At 39.4% G+C, this 23,991-nt stretch overlaps 1 protein-coding gene across 1 annotated transcript in view; it reads left to right on the top strand.

Moving 5' to 3' along the window:
- Positions 1–2,127, top strand: part of GABRA4 (gamma-aminobutyric acid type A receptor subunit alpha4) — an 81,172-nt gene extending 79,045 nt beyond the window's left edge. The window contains exon 8 of the mRNA XM_042470694.1: positions 871–2,127. Within this exon, the coding sequence (XP_042326628.1) occupies positions 871–1,407 (537 nt within the window). The 3' untranslated portion in view covers positions 1,408–2,127. The remainder of the gene's footprint in view (positions 1–870) is intronic.
- Positions 2,128–23,991: the final 21,864 nt, after the last annotated feature.

Raw genomic sequence — 23,991 nt, 5'->3', positions numbered from 1 at the left:
ACTTAAGTTGACTGGGATGGTATAATACTAGATTGTACTGTTTTTGATTGCATCTAGAGGGAGATACAATTTTGGATTGTTTCAAAGCATTTTAAAAAGCACCTGTATTAATACTGTGAATTGTCTCCTCTATTAGAAAGGTTTAGCATACACATGTCTTTGATGTGCTTTGATGCGCAAGAAGGATTTTATGTGGGGGGAGCATTAAAAAGAAGGAAAAATGTCCACTTCTCTAATTTGAAGTGCTTTAGTTGAGAATTCTCCAACCTGTGTCAGCTTGGTGGCACTTACTTTTGTGTAACATGCAAAATAGCTTCCAACCATCAGCAAATCTAGTCATCACTACAGCTAACAGGTATCAATATTGTCATCATAACTGAAAATTTGTGCAAATGGAATATACTAGTGAGTCTAGGTTTAGAAGAGATAACAGTGAATCTTACCATCTGATTATTTCCTCCCATCATGAGGGGTGTAAGAGATTTAAGTTGGTGCCAAACTCAGAAATAAAGCAGTTTGACACCACTTTATCTTCCATGGCTCAGTGCTATGGAATTCTGGGATTTGGTGGGTCACCAGAGCTCTCTGACAGAGAAAGCTAAATATCTCACAAAACTACAAACCCCAGAAACCCATAGCATTGATTCATGGGAGTTAAAGTGGTGTCAAACTGCTTTATTTCTGCAGTGTGAATACACCCTTAGTGTGATCCACTGAATTTGCATTGAACACACTAACCACATCCACACCTTTCAGGACAATGCTAGCTTTGGGGGATATTGTCATGTTTGCACTTAGCTGAAGATGAAGGCAGTTTCTCTGTGAGTATTTCTTTCCAAAATCACTGATGTTCTTCTTTCAATACTGCAGAGTACAGACTCGAATTCAAACGTGAGAAAAAGAACTAACACCACACTACAGCCAGAATCTGAGAGTGGGAAGAAAATTGACACCAGGAACAGTTCAGTGCTACCTTCTACAGTAACTCAGGGGCTTTCAGACATTCCACCCCGATCTCCTTCAGCATCAAGCCCAAACCCATTCAGCCGTATTAGCCTATCAGAAACATTGGCTTCAGCGAGAGCAACTCCTTCAGCTCCTCCCTCTACCCCTGTTTTAACGGGATACGTAGCACAGCAAGCGACAGCTGGTTCTCCTTCCATTCACCATTTACTTGGATCTAGACTGGAGCAGATTCAGACTACAGCGAATACTTTGGGACCACCAGCAGCAAAGTCTTCAGCCGTTAGTCCTCCACCTGCTCCACCAGCTTCAAGTTCTGGCACCAGTAAGATAGACAAATATGCACGCATTTTGTTTCCTGTCACTTTTGGAGCATTTAACATGGTCTACTGGGTGGTATATCTATCCAAGGACACCATGGAGAAATCAAAAAGTCTAATGTAGTCTTGCTGCTATGTAGTAGTTTTTTCTGCAATTTATTCTAAACACGTTTGAATGCAGAGTTTCTTCTTTTAAAACTATTTTTTAAAAAAGAAACCTTTAATGATTATTTTTTAAGAAAAGGTCTGTGCTCGTTTTCCCATGGTAAAGGGCAGATATTATTAGATAAATTAATAAGCAAAAGGGGAGGGGAGGGGATGGGAGAGGCTATAAACATAATTTTTGGGCTTTCCCAAAATAATGTTCTATTGAACAAAAATACACTGGGGGTTCGGGAAGAATAGAGATGTGATACAAATAAATTGCAGTGACATACAAATGTTTAAGAAACACAACCAGGCTGTTACAGATGAGCACACTGATATGTAGAAATCTGTCTTTCTGCTACCTATTTCAGCACTGTTATGCTCCAATATGAGCATAGTGGTTGTTATTTGGATATAACTCAAGCCTTGCTGGTAAAGGACTTCTTTTTGAAAAACAACACACTGACAATGCAATCCTATACTATTTTCTCAGAGGCAATCCCCCTGGAGTTCGTACTTTGGGGTTTGCTTCCAGGGAAGAGAGTATAGAGTTGAAGCCTCTGCTGGTTAGGAGGTGGATGTCGGGGATGGGATAAGAGAGGCAACATGCTGTATGTTGGGAAGCCTTAGATAAAAAGACTGTTGTCAAGGAATGTGAATTATGTGAAGAGAATAATATAAAAAGAAATTGTAAATGATTTGTTTGTTTTGCCTTTCTATGCACTGCTAAGGATGGGTGGTTCTTAAGGAATGTATTCAATACTTGGGCAGATTCCTTTTGACTGGCATATTTGGGACACAACGTCCCCATACAGACAGGCCAAAATAAAGCTGCTTCAAGTCACTTTGGAGGTGTGCTGTTTAAATAATGCTTGTGTACTAAGAGTCTGGAAGTTGCGCCAAAGCTGCGCTCCAGTCCTTAGGACTGGATCGTGGCTTTGGTGCGGCTTCCGGACTCTTAGTACACATGCATCATTTAAACAGCATACATCCAAAGTGATCTGAAGCAGCTTTATTTTGGTCTGTCTGTCTGGGGCCAACCTATCCAAAATGAAGCTCTCCAAGTCCATCCCATTCATAGAACTGGGGTGTAAAAACACTTCACTTGGGCCGAGTTGTATGGTCTGTCTAATAAACCAGACCTCCTTTCACTGAAACTAACCTGCTAGGAATATCATCCTGAATTCCATGTACAAACTCCATAAACCATTTTAAAATTTTTATCCTTGCATTTTTACCACGTTTATCAATATTTACCCTTTAGCGGTTGCACTATAATCAGCAAGTGCCAAAACAATGCACTTTCCCACTTGTTTGCCATGCATATCTTGTGCATGAAATTATAGTTTTAAGTTTCTAGTCCATCTTGGCTTGATTCGTAAATACTGAAACATTATTAGGTTGGTGTTCCTGATTAGGTGAGAATTAGTCATAGTACTTTAGTGTTCATTCGTATAGTACTACTGTCCCATTGGAGCTGCTTCCTGTGGACTTTGGTAATACTCTGTTGAGGAACTACATATTTTCCATGCCCTATCTGTGCATGGCACCAGATCACAGCAAAGTGGCTGCCACACAATGGAAGTAAAAAAATTAAAATAAAATCAGCATTTTCTGGAAGTTCCATTCTTTTGAGTGTTTATAAGATAATGGCAGTAACCCCACAGGAAATTTATTTGGATTGGTTATTAGGACTACTCTGAAACCTGTTTATTTCCCCTTGATTTCCATTTCCGAAAATGAAAAGAAAAGCAACATCCCCTCCCGTGCTGGTCTATGACCGTAATAAAGATGAACTTGAACTATCCCCCCCCCCCCAGGTTTTGTTTCCAGTTGTCTTTCAAATTTAAAACATCATATTTCTTTGCTAATGATTGGGAGGGATTTTTCCCTTTAAAAAAAAAAAGTCAAACTAGCTGTGTAATGTTTCAGAATAGTTTCCATTAGTTATCAAGCCATACCAGCTGTAACAGATGTTTGTTGGCTAGTGGCTATAGTTTCAAGAATACTGCTGTATACAGATAGGCAGGTGACATAGAGTTTGAGAGATTGGGCAATGCTATGGACTGCCATATCTCTTTAGAGTTTGCAAGAGTTACTTTTTTGGAGTAGAACTTCCAAGATCCTCACCAGCATGGGCAGTAGTTATGCAGCCTGGGGAATTCCAGGAGCTGTAGTCCAAAAATAAAGGGGGGGGGGGAGGTAATTTTTTTCCAAATTCTGTGCATTTCATAGTTGAGGAGCTGGGTTCATGCACTGAGGTGGAGGTTACATTGGAGTTTATCAGACAAGGGAAATTGGAAGTATAATCCAATGGCAATCTGAATGCAATTATGGGGTTTAACGTTATTGCGTGATAGACTGCTACACGCAAATTCGGGCAATGGCATGCTATTTTCGGGCAGTGGGAAGCCAGTTCGAACGCAAGGCACATTCACGTAATTGCGTTAAACTAGTGACTTTAAGTGAATGCATTCTGCCCCCACTTTCTTTTCATTCGAATTTAAGAGAAATTCCACCTGTTTGATAAACTCCATTGTAACTGAGAGACTTTAGTCACCACCTTTTACAATGCTCGCTTTGTCTTCCTCTTAATATGGTTCAAGTGGTTTTAAAATTAAGCAGTAGATTTTTACTCATTTATTATAAAGTGCTATTCAAGGGAAAAATTAACTCCTTCCAAACCAGGTATATGCAATCATTTAAGGAAAAAAAATACACAGCTGGGCGTGATGCACATCAAATAATATTTCTGTTCTGAGAGACATTTAAAAAGATATTAAAGAGAAATAGAGGAAATATTTTTTTAAAGTATACACATGAAGATGTTGAAAGGATGAAAATATTTGAATTAAAGTTAAAACTTGGCAATTTATGTAAGATTATCATTTCAATGGCCACTGCAGTAGAAATGGTAGCCTTCATTATGGCTTCCAAAATCAGAATCACAGTCTGGAAATAACTGTGCTCTCTCCCCCATCTCAACACAATGTCATTTCTAGTCATCATTTTGAAAGAGAAACAGAGCAAAAACAAGGTACTTTGGCATGCAGTCCATGGAAGGGTTGAGGAATGGAAAACTGCCCTCTCACTCCCATGCAGTTGTCCTTCCTTCTAGACACACTTATTTTGGGAGTAAGTCTCAATGAAATTGGCCCAGCTTCTGAATAAACATGTATAGGATTGAACTGTCAGGAACTTTGCAGTTGGTAAAGCCAGCATTTCCAGTGTTCTCTATGTAAGAGAGGTCTGGAAATTAAATGAGTCAGTGTTTATTAAACACACATTTACTCACTTACTCTTGGCTTCTCTGCAGCTCAGGTTATTCTGTGAGGGATTCATTTCTCTCAATAAGTGACACCCCTCTCTGGGTTTGAATGGAGCCAACATTGTGTAGCTGAGCACTGGACGATAACACTAGACACCAGGATTTGAATCCACCCTCAGCCATGGAAACCCAGTGGGTGACCCTGGACAGGTCACACTCTCTTATCCTTAAAGGAAGGCAAAGGCAACCCCCTTCCTCTGAACAAATTTTGCCAAGAAAACCCTATGATAGATTTGCCTTAGGGTCACCATAGGTCAGAAACAACTTGAAGACACACAATAGCAACAAGCCTTCTAATCCCGAGACTGACTGACTGTTTGAATCATGTTGTAAGGAAAATATTGTCAGGTGCAAATGCCTTTTCTAAAGGGTATCTGCACCTGCCTTTGAATTTTGGGAATTCAAGACTTTTAGCTGTCAAGCTGGGAGATTTTGTATCCATTTTAAATCATGCATAACTGCTATGAAACAAGAGCCAGAAAGACAGCACACCACTTGCAAAGGCCTTTTTGTTGGCCACATCCTGCAAACTTTGAACACTGCTGAAAATCTAGTACAGTATTTTAAGGAGGACAAGTAATATGAAGTAGAAGCTTTAGATATGGATTTCATTAGTGTTTCTCCATCTTAAGAAAATCAAGATCTCCACTACATAGATCTTTCATTTGGCCCCATGACTGTGTAGGGAATATTTAGACAGGCCTACATCAACCAAGCTATAGAAAGCCCACAAGACATGTAGAAATCAGTGAAGCTTTAAAGCTTGCATAATGTATTTTGTGCATTTTGGTTGGTCAGATAAAGGTATTGCATTTTGTGTATTTTAGACATTTATGCTAGGCCATCAGAAGTATTATTAGCTGTCAATGTTTATTGTGTGTCCTGAACTGCATCAAGATGGGGGGTATCTTGTAAGCCACAGTATATTGTTAGTCAAATAAATTGGGCTTGTTGGTCATGTCTTATGCATTTTTCTCTGAGAGTGAACTGTTTGCTTGCTTGGGGATGCTTGCAACTATTTCAGAGATAATGTTGGTTTGCATAGGGACAGTCACAAGCATGGAAATGGCTGCAGGTGTAGTCATCATTGTACAACCAGCCAATTAACACCAAAGTTTTTCTGTATGTTCTAATGTGCATTCTGATGTACAGGTTGAGTCACCCTTATCCAAAATGCTTGGTACCAGAAGTGTTTTGTATTTAGTGGGGGATGGATTTTGGAATACCTGTATTTGCATATGCCTACACAATATCTTAGAGAAAGGACCCAAGTCTAATCACAGCATTCATTTATGTTTCATACACTTTATACACATAACCCAAATATAATTTCACATAATATTTTTTAACAATTTTGTGCATGAAACTAAGTTTTTGTACATTCAACCACCAGAAAGCAAAAGTGTCACTAGCTCAGCCACTCATGAAAAAGGTTGTGGGTTTTGGTGTAGTTCAGAATTCTGGAAAGGGAGACCTAAGCTATATGTTCATGTCTTGGGGGGTGGGTGCTCATGTGAAGAGTCTCACAGGCCAGTTTAGTTGGTAGACCTACTCCTCTCCCTCTCTTCTCCCTAGAAAGCTCATTGGGTGGCCTCTATGCCTGAATTACCCAGCACTATATTCTTCTCATCCTTCTTCCTGAATTATTCATTGTCTCAGACAAGTAGCCTGGCCCATAAAAGTTCAGGATTTACAGTGCCACTTCCTTCTTTCAGCTATGCAGGTGGAGTCTCAATCCACAACAAACATACTGTTATTATTATTATTATTATTATTATTATTATTATCATCTTATATCCCGCCTTTCTCCCAGTATTGGTACCCAAGGCAGTAAACAGCAGATTTAAAACAATACAATTTAAAAACCATACAGCATTAAAATGTATAAATATATATTTTTAAAAAACAATAATTGCAATATCTCTCAATTTGCAGCGTTGCAGCGACGCCACAAAGAGGAGCTGCTCCCGGGTGCTCCTTTTTGCTCTGCAGGAGCACCGTGCAATTTGGTTGATGCGGCACTCCTGCAGAGCAAAGAGAGGAGCGGGGAGGTGCCTCTTTCTGGTGGTGTGTATCCTGCCAGTGTAACCTTCCTAGACTTTATCCATTTGCAGTGGCTTGCCAGCCCAGGAACGTCTTACCTGCCTCCAGAAGGATGGCAGGGATGGAGCCATCCTGGCCTCTCTAGGGAGGGAGTTGCAAAGCTTGGGAGCAGCCACTGAGAAGGCCCTCTCTCTTGTTCCCACCAAACATGCCTGAGAGGGTAGTAGGACAGAGAGAAGGGCCTCTCCAGATAATCTCAGTACTCTGTGGGGCTTGTACAGGAAGATACGGTCTTTCAAACAGCCTGGACCCAAGCCGTATAAGACAGTGATGACAAACCTTTTCGAGACCAAGTGCTCCAAATCAAATGTGTACTCACACTGGGTGTTATCCAGTGTTGGGGGGGCAGGACTTCTGGGGGGCAGAACTTCCAACTTCTGCCTTCCGGGGGGTGGGACTTCCCTGGAGATAGCCGAAGGCCCAGAAGGACTGGAGGAAGAAGAGGAATAGGCACACGGCGGTTCCTACTCTTTCCCCTGACCTCCCATGCCCCCAGCTGCCTCTGGAAAGGCAGCTAAAGGCATGGGAGGGCAGGGGAAGAGAAGGAACCTACTCTTCCCCTGCCCTCCTGTCTCTCAGAGTGCACTCAGAAATGGCTTCGTGTGCGAGTAGGCACATGTGCCATAAATTTGCCACCATGGCTTTAGGAATATATATATATATATATATCTATATATATATATATATATACACATATTGTTATATTATTATAGGATTATTAATAAAGCATTGCATTGCCTGTGTTTGGCAAGAGCAGGTGTATTTCAACGTAGCTTATACCTCAAGGAGACACTATTCGTTGAGCACCTGGGATATCAGTGGCAGCTATGACTGTACTGGTCTGAGGCCCTTTCACCCTAAAAAAAATAATAGCACTATATTCTACTTCAATTGCTGTATCCTATCGAACACTAAGATTTGTGGTTTAGGGAGAGGTATTTAAAGTTCTCAGCCACAGAGGTCTAAGTGCCTCACCTGAAATGCCATGATCCCATAGGCAGTTTAAGTAGCATATAGTATTATAATTATGTAGTATGAATGGGTCCCTATTTAGATTGCCTTAATCAGTAATCTGCCCCTAAATGACTCCCTTTGTCCTATTCTTCATTTCATTTAAATGCCATTTGTCATTTCATGCTGGATGAACACAAGCAAAGGTTGCCTACCCTTCTATCATCTCCACTCTAAACCCCCTGAGTCCAACAGACTGGTGGCTAGGAGGTTAAGTTAGGAATGAGACAACCATTAGCTTTTATGGGACTACTTCAGAATACAAAAAGGAGACCATATTGTTCAATGTGCCCATATTTAGGCAGATATACTGAAACTAACCCAATCCTGCAGGTGGGTTTCTGAGGCTGTTTTTACATTAAAACAAAACAAAACAAAAAAAACTGTCATCTTACGATAAATATATTTTTATTGGTTATTGCAAAGATGGGGACTGTATGACTTCAAGGTTGTACTGGACTACAACTCCTATCAGCTTTCATCTAACTCCCATCAGCCTTTGTAGTATAAGCTTGTGGTGAGGAATGATGGGAGGTGAAGTCCCGCAACCTTTGGAGGGACATATATTCCTACCCCTGGAGTCTGGAATTGCATAAATACCTCTTCAACATCCTATGTGCTTACTTCCAAAAATATGAATAAAAGATAATTGCATTCCAAGTCAAAAAGTGACAGTAATTTATATAGTGTTGTTTTTTTAAAATATTCTAAACTTAACAATCTTAGAGGTTAAATGCCATTTTTGTCAAAGTGCAAACAATAGCAGCTGAGCATGTTTGGTTTCCATTAATGAATCTCACAGTGCAACAGAAATGCTCTAAAAATCATTTTCTATTGTGTTGCTTTGTAATATGTGATTTGATTTCATTTTACTCATATTTCTGTACTCTTCCATCACCAAAATTTTCAAAGCAAATCAATCTATCAGAAAATAAAACTCATTGCAGTGTGTTCTACTTTTGAAGTCAAATTGTATCCTCAATCCTTTTGAAGAAGGTAATGAGAGAACCACATAATTTCTTTTTTATTGGTAAATTAGTACGTGCATCAAGAATCTCAGGAACAGAAACAGCGAATTCTATGAAAATGTGCCACATCTAGCAAAGAAAGCGTCTTTTTGAAAATGTAAATCTAATGCTCCTAGTTCCCCTAAGAACCTGTAGGGTCCACTAATAAATTCCTTTCATGAGTAAGTATCTTATTTGAGCACAGGCCCTTCTACCATGTGAGGACATTATGTAGTGAGTTGTTTAAATCACAACTAGGCCAACTCTCAGTGTTGAATGTCACAATTTGCACTTAAAAACAAACTACTGCTCAGTCATGCCTGAAACTGATGGAATAACTTGGTGATATTCTTTTTTTGTGGGACTTGGTAATTTGAACTAAATTAGGGCCATAAGCTTCAATGCCAAAATACATTATTTTAAGGAAATCCACTGAATAAAAGTTTTGTTTCCTCTCTTCTCCTGCAGTCACCTATACAATGATGGCAGGTGGATTCCCTTGTCAACAGGGCAAAGAATCCACCCTTGTTTCTAGCTAACATTAAAGGAGTTATCTAAGGTGCTGAATTTATTATGGAGCCAGGGCCTAGCTTTTTGGATAACTCCTTTAAAGCTTAGAATAAAACCTGGACTGGATTCATCACCCCTCTGACATGGAAGCCATTAGCTACCACTCTTTCTATGGAGTCTTGGAGGCCCCTTCTTCAACAATGCTCGGTGCTGTGGAAAAATCCACAAAGTGGACCTGGATCCTAAATCAAATTAATGTAAGGAAAGAAAAACCATGAAAATAAAATTTACAATTTTTCTTTAGTCTCCTATACCCACCCCACATTGTTCAAGAGGGTATATAAATGAATCTATCAGAAACCAAGCTAGAATCCTTACAGCCATGCGCCAGAGGAAGTTTGTCATTTGGGGAACTTAGTAGTCCTTTTCACTTGTTTACAAGATGTGTTGGATCAATGGACCAAAAGGGGAACATGCTAGTCCTGCCTCTTTTATCTCAGGCTCCATTATTCTGCTCACATGGAAGGCAACAGGTTTGAACTTTCCTTATGCATGGATGTCCTCCACACAAATGGTAAAACTGAATGTTTAGGATTACTAATCATTATGGAGAGTGCGCACCCTTAGGGAAATTCTCATATTCAAATCCATTGCTGCTCTCCATGTGAGGAATTTGTTGTTTGCCATCTGAAGGGCTCTTCTCTTTAGGTGTTGATTCAACCCGCTTTGTAAATGAGAGAATAGGGATAGTAAGTTTCCATGGACATATAATAGGTTTCAAGGCATGTATGTAGCCATAAGGTGTACATCTAACATTTGGAACAAATTATTTTTTATATACATATATTTGTGACATCAAATGTCTCCTGGGCACACAGAAGAGAATGAGGCAAAGGAACTACTATGTATTGTATGTACTGCTGTGACTAACTTTGGGCTAGTTTTATTTTCTGTCTCTTTATTCTGTTGCTGATGATCAGTTTCAGCATGTTCCTGCAGAATTCTGTATCTCTGTTGTCTTTTGAAGTAAGCCATGCTATGCTACAAAGAAATAAGGTATAACTGTGATTTTCAGAGTGTACAAAAGGTGTTTCAGCATCACTATTTATTTATAGTGCAATTTATAAGCAATTTTCTACAGTTTTGAAAAAAAATGAAGTGGAATAGAGATTGATGGAGGAAGCAGGCATCTGCTTGAATTGCTCAGTGGGGGCTGCTGTGTTTAGTAATTTTACATGTTTTAAAATATTGTAACCCAGCTTGTCTTGACTCTTTAACAATGACAGCTTGTTGTCCTGTTGCAGGAGTACACAAGAAAACAGGGAATTGGGGATCATGAATATTTTGCTTTTACCCACATTTTAGCTGAAGGGCTTATGAACCTCATCACTACACCAATTAATGTCAGAGCCTGTCTCACTGGCAGCTGTGTGAGCTTTTTCCCTTTCATTGCAAGGGACTTCATCTGAGGAGCCATGAATAATACATTTTCCAAAGACCCAAAAAGGAAAAAGGGGAAAAACAACAACCCAGAAATGACTGTGTTTTGACTGAATTTGAGTTATATTATTTTCTCTTTGGCATCATTTTAAATCGAGAGATGTGGGGTGGTGGTGGTGGTGTCAGGCAATGGTTCTAAAGAGCTAAAAGTAGTATTATAGGGCCATTGTGATGACCCATGATGTACCCATGGGTTTCTTCTATGCCACTCTTTCTTCTGGCCAAAAAGGTTCAGCAAGTTCATGAAACACCAAAAATAAAAGAAAATTATCTGAAAAACCTATTTATCTTGGGATGGATGTAAAACATATGGGCAGCAATGACACTCAAGGTACCTTTAGTGGTCTGAGATAACTATACTATGCCTCAGGTAGTGTTTGTGTGGATAACCAGTGATGTGGTGGAATTGTATGGAAGAGAATTTCATTCCTGTGTTGGAATGTTTGAATTCCTTCCTACTGCCTTCCATCCTGGAAGATGGAGGAATGTGATTGATTTCAGCTGAACTTCATGGCATTCATTCAACAGGGCTTTGCATTTGATAGATTTTATTCATTTACATATTTGCTTTCTTCTCAGGCTTTCTCCTAAAACATGAGACTCAAGTAGCTAAAACTAAAATGAATATAAATGGCAAGTTTAAAACATAGAGAAGAATATGCTCACTGAACCAATGGAAAGTACATAAATGTTGATTGAACAAGACTGATTTAGTCAAAAGGTCCCCTCTAGTTGGGGCTAAAAATTTCATTCATCCCATAAAGCAGGTTAATTGGAGATTCTGGATAATTAGTAAAATAGCTGGAAGACTAGATAGAAAGCTGTCAAACTGGATACCTAACCAGAGAGTCTTTAGAGGTTTAGATGTGTTGCATGGAGACAATAGCACATAGGGTCAGTCAGGCACATTGGTTCTAGTGCTGGTACAAGGGATCAAGTTGTTGCTTTGCCAGGATTGTCACTATCTTGTTGGAAACAGAGGCAAGAGTTCATATGATGTCAAGCATCTTGGCTGTCCATTGTTGGGTACAATCTTTGCCAACCTGACTGAGTTTTGGGCATTGCTCATTGGTTCAATATGAGGATGTTCTTGTGCGAACTGGTCACATATCGAGGACAGACACCCATAATATCTGCTCTTTTTGAAAATCTATGACACTTTATTGGTTACTCTGTACTGTAGGAGTGTAAAATATGGTAATTTAGGTGCAGATTGTTAAAAGCTTCGTTTGGAAATTGAGCCACTTTTTCCTTAGGAAGAGCAGCTATGTGGATTTTAAACCATTTCCTTTTCCTGACCATGCTGGTTTCCTAACAAAATCATCTTCTGAAGCTGATATTTCCCCCCAAGGTGCTATTTACTGCCAATAGTGCCAGAAGGAGAGGACAGTCTGACAAATGGCAGGTATTTTGTCCATAAAAAAAATGTATAGGAGGATTAAATCCTTCCTGTGTGTGTGCTGAACTGGGCTGTCCATAGTTGTTTTTTCAGAAAAACAAAACAGAACAGTTTTGTGTCAGCTCTGAGCTCTCTTTAAAATATGCTTGTTTTGCATCAATTATAGTACACTGTCACTTAAATTTTTTGGACCATTAGTGGTCCATTATAAATTCCATTTATATCCCAAAAATTATCAACACGTTTTAAGGATATCACTAGGGAAATGTAAATGTCTCTGCCTCACCAAATCCCATCTGCATTTTCCTCCCATCTTTGTTTTGTATTGGGTTGTGAGACTTTTTCCCTTATTTTATGTATATATATGGCTATCTGATATCAAAAACCTACAGTTCAAGTTTTCAGTTATAACTTTGGGGAGACATAACAGTATCTAGTAGTTAAGATGTTGATAAGATGAAGATGTCAACCATATGATTTCAGCACAGAAATTATCCTATATTGTTTCCCTGTTCAAATGTTTGAATTAAAGCTCTTCAATTTTAACTAAACCTTCAGTTTTCTTCTGCAAATCTGCAGCATTCTCTCATTAACATCTATGCAGAATATACTTTTTATAGGCCCATCAGTTCTGTTCTTCTAATGATTCAGGTTGATGTGTTTTTTAAATTGAATGTGAGGCATGCGTGCATACGCCCCCCCCCCCACTCAAAAAAAAATTCTTGTATTTCTAAGCAGGCAAACAATACATCCTTCAAAACCACTAAAGAATAGAATGGATGTTACAGTTAGTAAGCAGGGAGAGGTAAAAACAGTACACAGTAAACTTGCATCTGGATTCTGTTTATTCAGAAGTTGTGTAGCACAAAATCTTGTGAATGTTAACTTGGAAGTAAGTCATATTGTGTTCCTGTGTAGGTGGGAGAATCCAAAGTGAAGGAACTCCAAATCAAAATCTTTGCAGAGTTTTCTGGTAGCATAAAAAGGAAGGGGGATTTCACCTTTCTTGTGTGGTGTGCTTTTCCCCTTCTTTCTCTGTAATATTAACTGGTCCCAGTGGAATAGAAAATAAGTATAGCAGGACCTGGGTTGGCATATTCCCTTTACTGTCTGCTGGAATGTCACAGGAGACTGGTGAATTCAAAGCAACTCCTAGTTCATAGCCAGAATGCACCTTTTTTTCTTGTTCCCACTGACAGAAATAGTGGAGCAGCATTGGCAGTGGATATTTCTGTGCCTGCAATGAAGGTCTTATGAGGATGGGCTCTCTGCAGGCAGAGAGCAAAGGTTACTTTTTCTCATGGTTTCTGGGATATCCTTCCAAGGACCATTGGGCTGCAACTTTATGGTTTTGTCCCACTCTGGAGTTGAATAGCAACAAGATTTTTCATACTAAGACACCTTGCAGCAAAGAAGGTGCTGTTGCTGTTGCTGTTGCTGTTATTATTACTATTATTGTTGTTGGTTGGTTATTTCATCATGCACTGTGAAGAAAGGAAAAAGATTGCTTAAAAGAGGCAGACTTTCTTTGACCTGCAGGAAAGGTAAACTATAGCTGAGAGTTGAAAGTCTGTTTTTTAAAAAATCTTATGCCTTTATTTTATTAATTGGTTGGTTTATTTTATTTGTTAATTTATATCCTGCCTTTCTTCTAGGGCAGGACCCAAGGAGGACATCAGCCTCCATTTAGTATAGATGAGAAATATTTGAGAATGGGTTTCTCAAATACCTCCAAAACTATGTGAACAGTTTGGCTCATGACACATTTTAGAAATACAGTGGGCCCTTGATATCTGCTGAGGTTTGGTGCCAGGGCCCTGCGTGGATGCCAAAATCCATGGCTATTTATGTCCCAGTAAATAGAATGGTGTGGTGAAAGCTTTTGGTGTATATATATATATATATATATATATATATATATATATATATATATATTTCAAGCCGTGGATGGTAGAATCTGTAGATAAAGTATCCATGTATATGGAGGGCTGACTATATACCTTAATGCAGGGATGTGGAAGGTGTTGCCTGTAAGCCCCTTGTGGGTCACATGCCCCCTTTTACAGTCCTACAAACCCTCCAGTATAACCCCAAATCTACTGCATTCCTCTATCAAAAAAAATTGGATTGTATGAAAAATTGTCTCCAAATTGCCCGAACTAAAGGTAAAACAAAATTTCACACTGAATAGGCCTGCTAGACAAAGAGGCATAAGGGAGAAAACTGCTGCCCACCCTGGTGCAATTGCCCAACCATGTATTAAAGCTTTAGTTCTAAAATTTCCAGAGGCATCCAAATATCTTGTATTAAAATTTGATTCCTGCATTACCTGCATTTAGGCTATATGCACGGAATACATAGTAAGTGAGGTTTATTCCAAAATTAATGTTTAATTTGCAACTTGTACATATTCATATCAACTACTTATAATGTTTGATTTTATAAATATGCCTTACCATTTACTCACATTTAAGGGTACTGTTTCAACAGGAAAACAAGAAGATAAAAATGTTGTTGTTATACCAGCGTGACCCCCCCCCCCTTTTTTTTTTAAGGGATTAAAACATCCAGCTTTTTTTCTTTGTTTTAAAGTAAAAATAACCTTTTCTTGTCTCCGTGTTAAATGAATTATTGGCACTATTACATTTTATAACATGCTTATTTACAAATTTTGCATGAAATTTTAATGCTTAACTGAAATTACTGTGTCTCAACCCAAGGCAAATTTTGTCTGTGAAAAGAGAAAGGGAAAGAGAGGCAGGAAGAAAGAAGTTATTTAATGGCTAGGAACGCCAGTCCCATTTAATCCTGATATTTGAATTTCTGGTCCCATCATATAGAAAACGTCCACATTAAGATTAAGTTCTGGTTTCTATTTCACATTAACCAAGAGGGTAAGATACAAGGGCTCCTGAAAAGCTGATCAGAGTAGTTGAAAGACTGCCATGGAAGGCAAACTAGGATGGCAGCAAATTAACATTTAAAGAGGTGGACAGTCAAGATGGGTAGACAGACAGTACAGATCCTGGAAAACAAACTGGCTAGAACAAAATGTATGACATACCTGTTCCAGTGCAGGATCACACAGAGGACATTTAGGCTGCACAGGTATCCGGTAGTGAGTGTCATTGAAATCAATGGGCCTTGACTCTAAGTAGACGTGAGTAGGGTAGCACTGTAACTCTCTACATAATTTTGTTTGGTCAGGCTAATTTGCAGGTTGGGATGATTTTTTGAAGGGGAGCAGAAGGTTTTATAAAAATTGTTCCAGTAGTTTCATCATCGTTCTAAGTAATGACATCTGAAACATGCTGCATTTAATAACCACATACCTGGCAGAGTAAAACAATGTGCCCTAGAAGAAGAGGAATAGGAGGAGGAGGAGGAGGAAAATATAATAATAATAATAATAATAATAATAATAATAATAATAACAACAACAACAACTGAACTATTGAAACTGAATGTATACATTCATTTCTGGTCACCTGATCTGAACCACAAAATTCAAGAGTGGTGAAAGTACCTGTAAAGTTGTTTTGGTATTGTGCAGCTTAATTGTTACCATTCCTGTATTATGAACATCTGTGTCTTCTGGGGGGAAAAAAAGAAAGAAAAACAAATGAAATCCATCTCCAAAGGGTAAGGTTGTGCAAAAATTGTTCCTATACTATTCCAAATGTATGCTACTGATGTCAATAAAATACTATATTGTGAGAGTTCTTAAATGTTTGTCACGTGCTTTGGCTCACTTTCAATGATATAGGTATCCCTACCTCTGAACAGCACATCTGTTGCCGTGATAGTAACACAGTGTGACCTGGAATTTGTGTGTGTGTGTGTGTGTGTGTGTGTGTGTGTTGGAGTGGGGTGGGATGCTTTTGTAGAAAGAGGATGAAGTGATAGTCATTGACCACTACACTTCCCTTCAATATAATCAAGCTCTCAACATTCAACTTTTAGTTTGGCCCACAAAACGAGTCCAGGAAGGAGATGAGGTTTTACAGAAAGGAGCAGATGTGAGTGTGAATATGTGAAGGACACCAAGAGTGGGAAACAGTTTTCACCACACTCTAGGAGTACCATTTCTTCAAATATAAATGGTAGTTTGTCATTCACATGCACACGGAAATAAAGCAATGTAGGCAACCCTCACACAGCTATGTTGATGACTGCAGCTAAATGTACAAGGATAGAGAAGCCTGAGTTACAGCATAGGCTGAGACCTTGCATCACGTTCTGCCCAGTTGGAGCTATGATATATTTCTGTTGGAAGATTTTTGCATTCTCTGTCTTCCTCCTTAGATAAATAGGCATTTCTTGTATGCAAATTCTTCTCTCTCTCTCTCTCTTTCAAACTAACCATGTGGTTTAGGTCACTCCCCCTTTAGGGAAGTACTGATACTTTCTCAAAGATTTCCAGCTGAACTCCATGTTTCCATCTTCTTCCTCTCTCAATTTTCTTTGGAAAGATGTCGAGATAAAGCTTTTTTTTTACCTGAACTAGCGAGATTACGATATAGTTTCTATGTATGTATAGATTAAAGCTATTAGTAAACTTCTGTTTTAAACTACAAGATATGTTTGCTGTTGTTTTTGAGTCAGTCTCAGTTCTTAGGGCACATTTCAGCTACTCTGCTGATTTAACGCTAGATCGTAACAGGCTTGGCATTGATATTCTTGATACTTAAATATTTTTGTTTCCTTTACAAAGGCTAAAGCTTTAGGAAACTTAAACTACCCTACAATTGCTTCCTTCCTTCCTTCCTTCCTTCCTTCCTTCCTTCCTTCCTTCCTTCAGGACTCACTCTTTTCCTGCATCTTCTTCTGTGGCCACTTTGTGGCCAATAACAACCAGGTGGTGTCATAAAAGAACTGTGGGGCTATGTACCTATAATCAGATGGCCAAAGATGATGCTACACTGTATGTTTCATTTCTGGCCAACTGGGAGGACAGTCAGACTACGGTTCCTAAATTTCAGGGCCTGACCCTACTTCTCCAGTCCTTAGGGAAAGCGGGAGGAATCTCAAGCTTAGAGACTTTTTTGAAAGCTATGTGAACATATTTTCCTTATTTATTAAACCTGCTATTTCTTATTTGAATGGCACACTTCGTGCAACTGTGGCTGACAGTAAAGGCGGTATGACATCACCAAAAGGATCTGCCTCCTCTGACATCACATGTTGCCATCCCCAAGGATACAAGTTTTGGCCCTGAAATTGTAACACCTGGAATAACCTTGTCCTGGTAACTCTAGTTTATGTAAGTTTTTCAAACAAGCACAACTTTATTGTGTACATTTTATTATATAATCCAGGAATAGAGGAAACAAATCAGCTGCTTGTCATTTGCTCCCAATCATGGGGAAAAAACAAGATAGGCCCACAATTCCATTAATAGTCTGACAGACCATTGGATAAATTTATTTTAAAAATTGTATACTGTGAACATCTTCTCTATTGCTAGGTTTAACGTCACCCACAGTGTCTCTGAATCAGGTCTGTACACTTTCTTGGACACCCAGCCAAATGCTGCCCACTATCCATATGCTGTGGGCCCACTGCAGTTTTGACAAGCCCCTGATTTGCACATTTGTAACAGCAAATGAAAGGGTTTAATGAACCCATGTTGAGTTTCCATACATGCCTGGTTTTGGCTTGGTGAGAAACAAATTGTGGCTTCATTTGCTTTCTCCATTGCAACAAATAGCCACCATGCCCTTCTATAGGAAAAATAATGAGGATGTAGTGCTGTAGAGTGGTGTTGCTAACTGTGGTGTCACCTGGTGTGGAAGGTGTCACCTGGAAAGTGCATGTGTTGGCCTCTCCTGCTGCTCTGTCACCAGGGGGAGGAGGGCCCAACCAAGTGTTACCTCTCCTCTGGGATGTCACCTGGTGTGGTCCATACACACCGCACCCCCCAGTGATGTCACTAATGCTGGAGAGAACACATCTTTCCAACATGTCACAGATGAAAACTAGGAATGTGTGGCCAAACATCACCACAATGTGGTCAAGATGGCAAAAGTTATTAATGAGAAAAAATAGTTCATCTTGGAAAGGCTGTAATGGTTTGCTCTTGCTTGAGTCCACAGGGAAGGGCAACATTCCATCTCCTCCTCTTCTCCACTCCTGCTGAGTAAACTAATTGCAATTACTTTTGCTCTCTGAATGCAGTTTGAAACAGTTGAACTAAGTGATGAGATAGACTGCCTTGTAGCTTCCTGAAATCCGCCTTGAAAAGAGCAGCAAAGAACCGCTCCTTTTTCGGGTGGCAAAAAGCTGGTTTTCTGCCTGCAGCATGGCCGGAGGCTGACTTTAAGGCACTTCAGTGGTATGCGACATATAAACACCACACCACCAGAGCACACAGAAGCTGGCCCATGTGTCAGCAGTCAGGTTAACTGAAGCCAGTTTCCGGGTGTCTTGCGGGGTGTGCGTTGTCTGTATGCCACACTCTCAAGCTGGGTAGAAGCCAGCTTTTTATGCTGGCCTGTTTTGGCCCTAAGTTGAGGGGGAAAGGAGGGTAGTGGGTAAAGGAGAGAGAAACTAGGACATTTTAAAAGCAGCTGAAAAAGTGGGATGACAGAGGATTAATTGGGAACTTTCCCTGCCAAATAGTTTGAAGGTATGAGAAACATGATCATGCTAAAAAGGAAATCCTCCTTCAGAAACTATCCCCCACTCTTCACTGATAGGGCCCTCTAAGCATGTCATTTGTCTTCTTGCAACATACTATTACCTTCTGTTCCCTTCCCCATCCATCCTGCCAATGGATGGTATACTTGCAATTCTATAAGTTTATTTTTTCAGTCACATTAAATTCTACAGCCCACTGATTCATTGTGAGGATGTTACATGTGGGCAGATGCAAGGATGGGCTTCATCAGTGTGATGATAAATGTTAAAGTGCTTTATAATTTATTGAAGTGGCATATGAGCATCCTAATGCTATTGTCAGGTTGCAATGTGGTACATTAATCAGCAGAAAGCTAAACAAATTAGGCTGATTCTCTGCCTGCAGATGATACCAGTAAATGTGGATTTTCAACACTGTTCTGGAAAAAATGTGTTTCCTGTAATTCAGTGTTCCTACTTTAGGACTACATAATGTGTAGTACAGCTAGAGTTTGCCTTTATATGTATGTGTGCCTTCACCCCAGCATCTTTGGCTCTCACTCGCAAGAGTGAAGAAATGCATAGCAGGATTGCATCAAGATTTAAATTTTATGTTACTGGATGGATAGGGAGAACTCAGCATACCCTCCAATAATTCATAAATGAAAGTGGGACACATGTGGTCAAGCAACACTAAAACAAAGTCAAGATGGAAAAAGTTATTAATGAGATAAAACAGATGAGCTAGAAGAGGCTGCAGCAGGTTTCTCTTGTCTGATTCTACAGGGAAGGCCATGCTTCTGCCTCCTCCTTTCCTCTCCCCTAACCCAATTGGTTAACTGAGTGCAAACTAGTTTTGTAATTTGAACTCAGTTTACAGCATTTGAACCAAGCTGTGGACAAATGGGGAAATCAGAAGTAGGAGAGAGAAACTGGGACATTTAAAAGCAACTGAAAATGTGAGATGACAGAGGATTGTGCCTGCCAAATTAAGACAGCTGGAGGTTATTAAATAGGCCTATGATGTTTGGTTCTCCATGTGTATACTTGCACCACTGGTTCCCTTGTGACACTAGTTCTCGCCACGGAAGTTGTATTCCTTTCAGAGGAAAGGCATAAATCTCAGCTCATCAGACTCAAACGCTCAGTGGTTTACAGTCATTGGTTTGCCTTTGTAATTCCGAACAAACACAGAACAATCTAGGTTCTAGAATTACAAAAAAGAAGAAGCTTTCTGCTTTTCTTTCTTTCTTTCTTTGGCCTGTTACAGACTGCCAAAATAAAGCTGCTTCAGGTCTCTTTGGAGGTATGCCATTTAAATGATGCATGCACCCTAAGAATCCGGAAGCTGCACCAAAGCGGCACTCCAGTGCTTAGGACTGGAGTGTGGCTTTGGTGCGACCTCTGGACTCTTATGACCCATGCATCATTTAAATAGCATACCTCCAAAGAGACCTGAAGCAGCTTTATTTTGGCAGTCTGTAACAGGCCTGCCTTTCTTTCTTTCTTTCCTTCCTTCCTTCCTTCCTTCCTTCCTTCCTTCCTTCCTTCCTTCCATATGAGATATTGTGACTTGTAAGTTTGTAGTCCGGTGAAATGTCTGAAAGAAGATGGTTGTGTGTAGTTAAAAAAAAGTCTTGAACAGATCACAGATGTGAGTGGAAAGAGAAGCTAGAACCCCATTCCCTGAAATTAGTTGAACTGGTCTGAGTATACCAGGAATAATCAAACAAGACAGAGAGGGAGAGAAAAGGATGCTGTTTTTTTTTTTTTTTTATTATAGGTGTTCTGTAACATTCACCTTAATCTGTCACTACTTTTTAGATTCTCTTTTTAAATTCAAGTTCATGTATGAATAAGATTAAATTCAGTAATGACAAGATTGGATATGAAAGCCTAAGTCACCATTACAAGCACCTTAAAAGTATTTGCTGATATAAAATGTGCCTGAAAAGGAAGAATTATTCACTGTGTCCTGATTGCCTTGAACTTCACCTCTCCAAACACTTCTTGGGCCCAAATCAAACATACAGTGGGCCCTTGGTATCTGCCAGGGTTTTGTTCTAGGACCTCTGGTAGATCTCAAAAATTTGTGGATGCCCAAGTCCCATTAAATACAATGGCATAGTAAAATCACGTCCCTGGTATAAAATGGCAGAATCAAGGCTTGTTTTTTGGAGTGTGTGTGTGTGTTTAATTTTTTCAAGCCATGGGTGCTTGAATCCATGGATAAATAGTTTGTGGATATGAAGGGCTACCTTTATATCAATATACACTAATGGAAACTTTTTTAGTTCAATAACATATGTGCATTGTAAAATCCTGGAGTGGTGGTTGTGCAAAACTGACACATAAGTATTTGTTCTCCACAAATGCCAGACACCTTGACATGGGCCTGAAAGGGTTACATTACTGCAGGTAGAACAGTCAGAGTTGAACTCTTCACCACTGATGTATTCCAATGAGAAGATGAGCTCCCAGCTAAATGTGTTCAAATTTTATGAGACGATTCATTCTCCACCCCATTTCCACACCACAGCAGAGGAGTGGGATGAATAGCTCTTGTTGAACTATTCTGGCAGCTTCTAGAATGGAGAAAGACGCTTAAATTCTCCAGCTGCAAAACCCAGCTTTGGCTGTTGCCCAGGGCAAGGAACAAGCTTAATGTACACTTGGAACTTGGGTTGATGAGTTGTTCTGTCATGCTTTGGGAGCCCTCTCAGGAGTCTGAGCAGTGACAGCTTTCCCCCCACTGCTGCAATCCACCATCTGCATCCATTATATTCAATTTTAGAAAATTCTTCTTTTACACCAGTGACTTGTTCTAGCCTCAGCTATTTGCAAATCTTTGTGAGTCAACACAGGAGAGACGTTGCATTTGCAAACTCCCTCTCCCACAAACACTAGTGCCCCTGTTTATGTTTGCTCTTGCTTTTCTAAGAGCAAGTACGCTGAATCCATCTAAGTAGGCCCCTCATACGAAGAACATGATTATGGGTCCCAGACTTTTTTTTTTATTAAAAAAATTAGTAATACAGTGGACCCTTGTTATACGCTTGGGTTTGGTTCCAAGATCTCCCGTGTATAACAAAATCCATGTATGCTTAAGTCCCACTAAATATGATATAGCAAAATGGTGTCTCTTATAAAAAATGGAAAATGAAGGTTTGAGATTTGAAATTTATATTTTTTTAAAATATTTTCAAACCGTGGATGCTTGATCAAACAAGACAAGGGCCAATTCTAATAAAAAGGGGGACATTTGATTTATGTGTATTTAAAATATTTTAACCTGCCTTTTTAAAGCATAAGGCATCAGCAGGAACATGGAAAAGGGTACGTCAGACAATTAAAAATGCTACTGAACATCAGTCTTCTTTCAGGATCAATATGCTCTCTTTCATCCTCCTGCCAATTAGTGCTCACTATAGATGGCACACTGGCTTTCTTGATGGATTTGTGGCTATAAAAGTTGTTTGCCTCCACTCTTTCAGCACTGGGCATCATCCTTTAGATAACATAAAACCACGCACTGTGCTTTAGAGAGCCATTGGGGGCTCTGTAAGACACTTTGAGGGCCATTCGGTCAAAATACACGATATAAATCTGTTATATAAGTAAGTATTGTTGTAATAGACTTACTCAGCTATTAATAATAGATGGTTTTTGTAGTTTCTGTATAAGAACATAGTGTGGAGTGGGTGGGTGGGTGGATGAGTGGAACTTTTGAAAAGTAGCTAATTTTAGGTCCATATTTAGGATCCCAGTTGCTGTTTTTCCCACCAATCATGCAGTAGGAATCATGCATCCCATGATGTATAGTTGGACTATAGCTCCCAGCATTCCTCACCACTGGCTATACTGGCTACGGCTGCTAGGACTTACAGTCAGACAGCATTTGGAGAGCCCCACAATTCCCAACCTTGGTCTCTATATAAGACCCAGAAAAGACCTTTGTAATGATATTGTTACAGAACTTGGAAGTATTTTCAATTTGTTTATTCCTCCATTTCAATAAATATATGCAGTCTTCTCCCTGGGCCTTTGCCTTTACCAGAATAAAACAGCCTTTACCAGACTACAAATGTAGAAAATGCAATATTTGTACATAATTCAGTTGTTTGTAATGCACTTTTATCCATAGGTGTCTTAACATAGCCTACAATATGGCTCCTGTGCTTTAATGGCTCCCCCAACTCACTGTAATTTAGGAGGGGAAATAATAATAATAATAATAATAATAATAATAATTTGTGTCCCGCCTCTCCCTTTTGAGGATTGAGGCGGGTAACAGCAACAATTAAAACAAATATATAAAATAATGACAAGAGAAGCAATACCCCAACCCCTTCGACCCACCCTCCCTTCAATATAAAATTTAATTTTCTCCTTCAATTTGTATCCAGTTATTGAAATGCTCCTCCTGTTACATTTTAGATATTAAAAGGTCTCTCTTAAAAGGGTAGCAATGGGGAAGAGGAGAAAAAGATGGCAATCTTAATTGCTAGCTTTATTACCACAAATAATTGAAGTCAATAACTTGAAGAAGAGATAGAAATTCAACAGGAAATTTTCCAGCAACTGCCCCATGAAAAAGCTTAAGGTCTAAGTTACTGCCTATTTTTCTTGCAAAGCCAAATAATTTTGTTGCTTAAAATTAAATACTGGTTTAACTGAGTCATAATAATCTTGACATAGTAGGAGTAGCTAGCATTAATTTCAGAAGAACCTCTAAATGGAAGGAACTAATAACATTTTGTTATTTGCTTCCTCCAAATCACTTTTGGAAATTCCTTCCCGTTTGCAGCTTTTAAGGGCAGTATGATGGGCGTCTCTTTAAGATGTGTGCTCTCCTCTCCATACGGGTTAATTAGGAAAAAGTTAATGTCCTTGTCATGGTGCATGTTAAACTTTAAATGGGCTCCCTCAGGTAATTTCATTGTCTTGCTTCCTGACAGGTTGAAAACAGGGCTTGTATTTGAACAGAAGTGGGATTTGCCTTTTTGGATTGCAGAGTCACGACCATGGCACGGATTTTATTTTTTGTGACGCTTAGAAAGAATGTAGGGAAAGATGGCTTGTACA

This window comes from Sceloporus undulatus, chromosome 5 (assembly GCF_019175285.1).
Source record: "Sceloporus undulatus isolate JIND9_A2432 ecotype Alabama chromosome 5, SceUnd_v1.1, whole genome shotgun sequence".
NCBI lineage: Eukaryota > Metazoa > Chordata > Lepidosauria > Squamata > Phrynosomatidae > Sceloporus > Sceloporus undulatus.
Note: the sequence above shows the minus strand (reverse complement) of the source record. Positions and strands in the feature narration are given on the sequence as shown.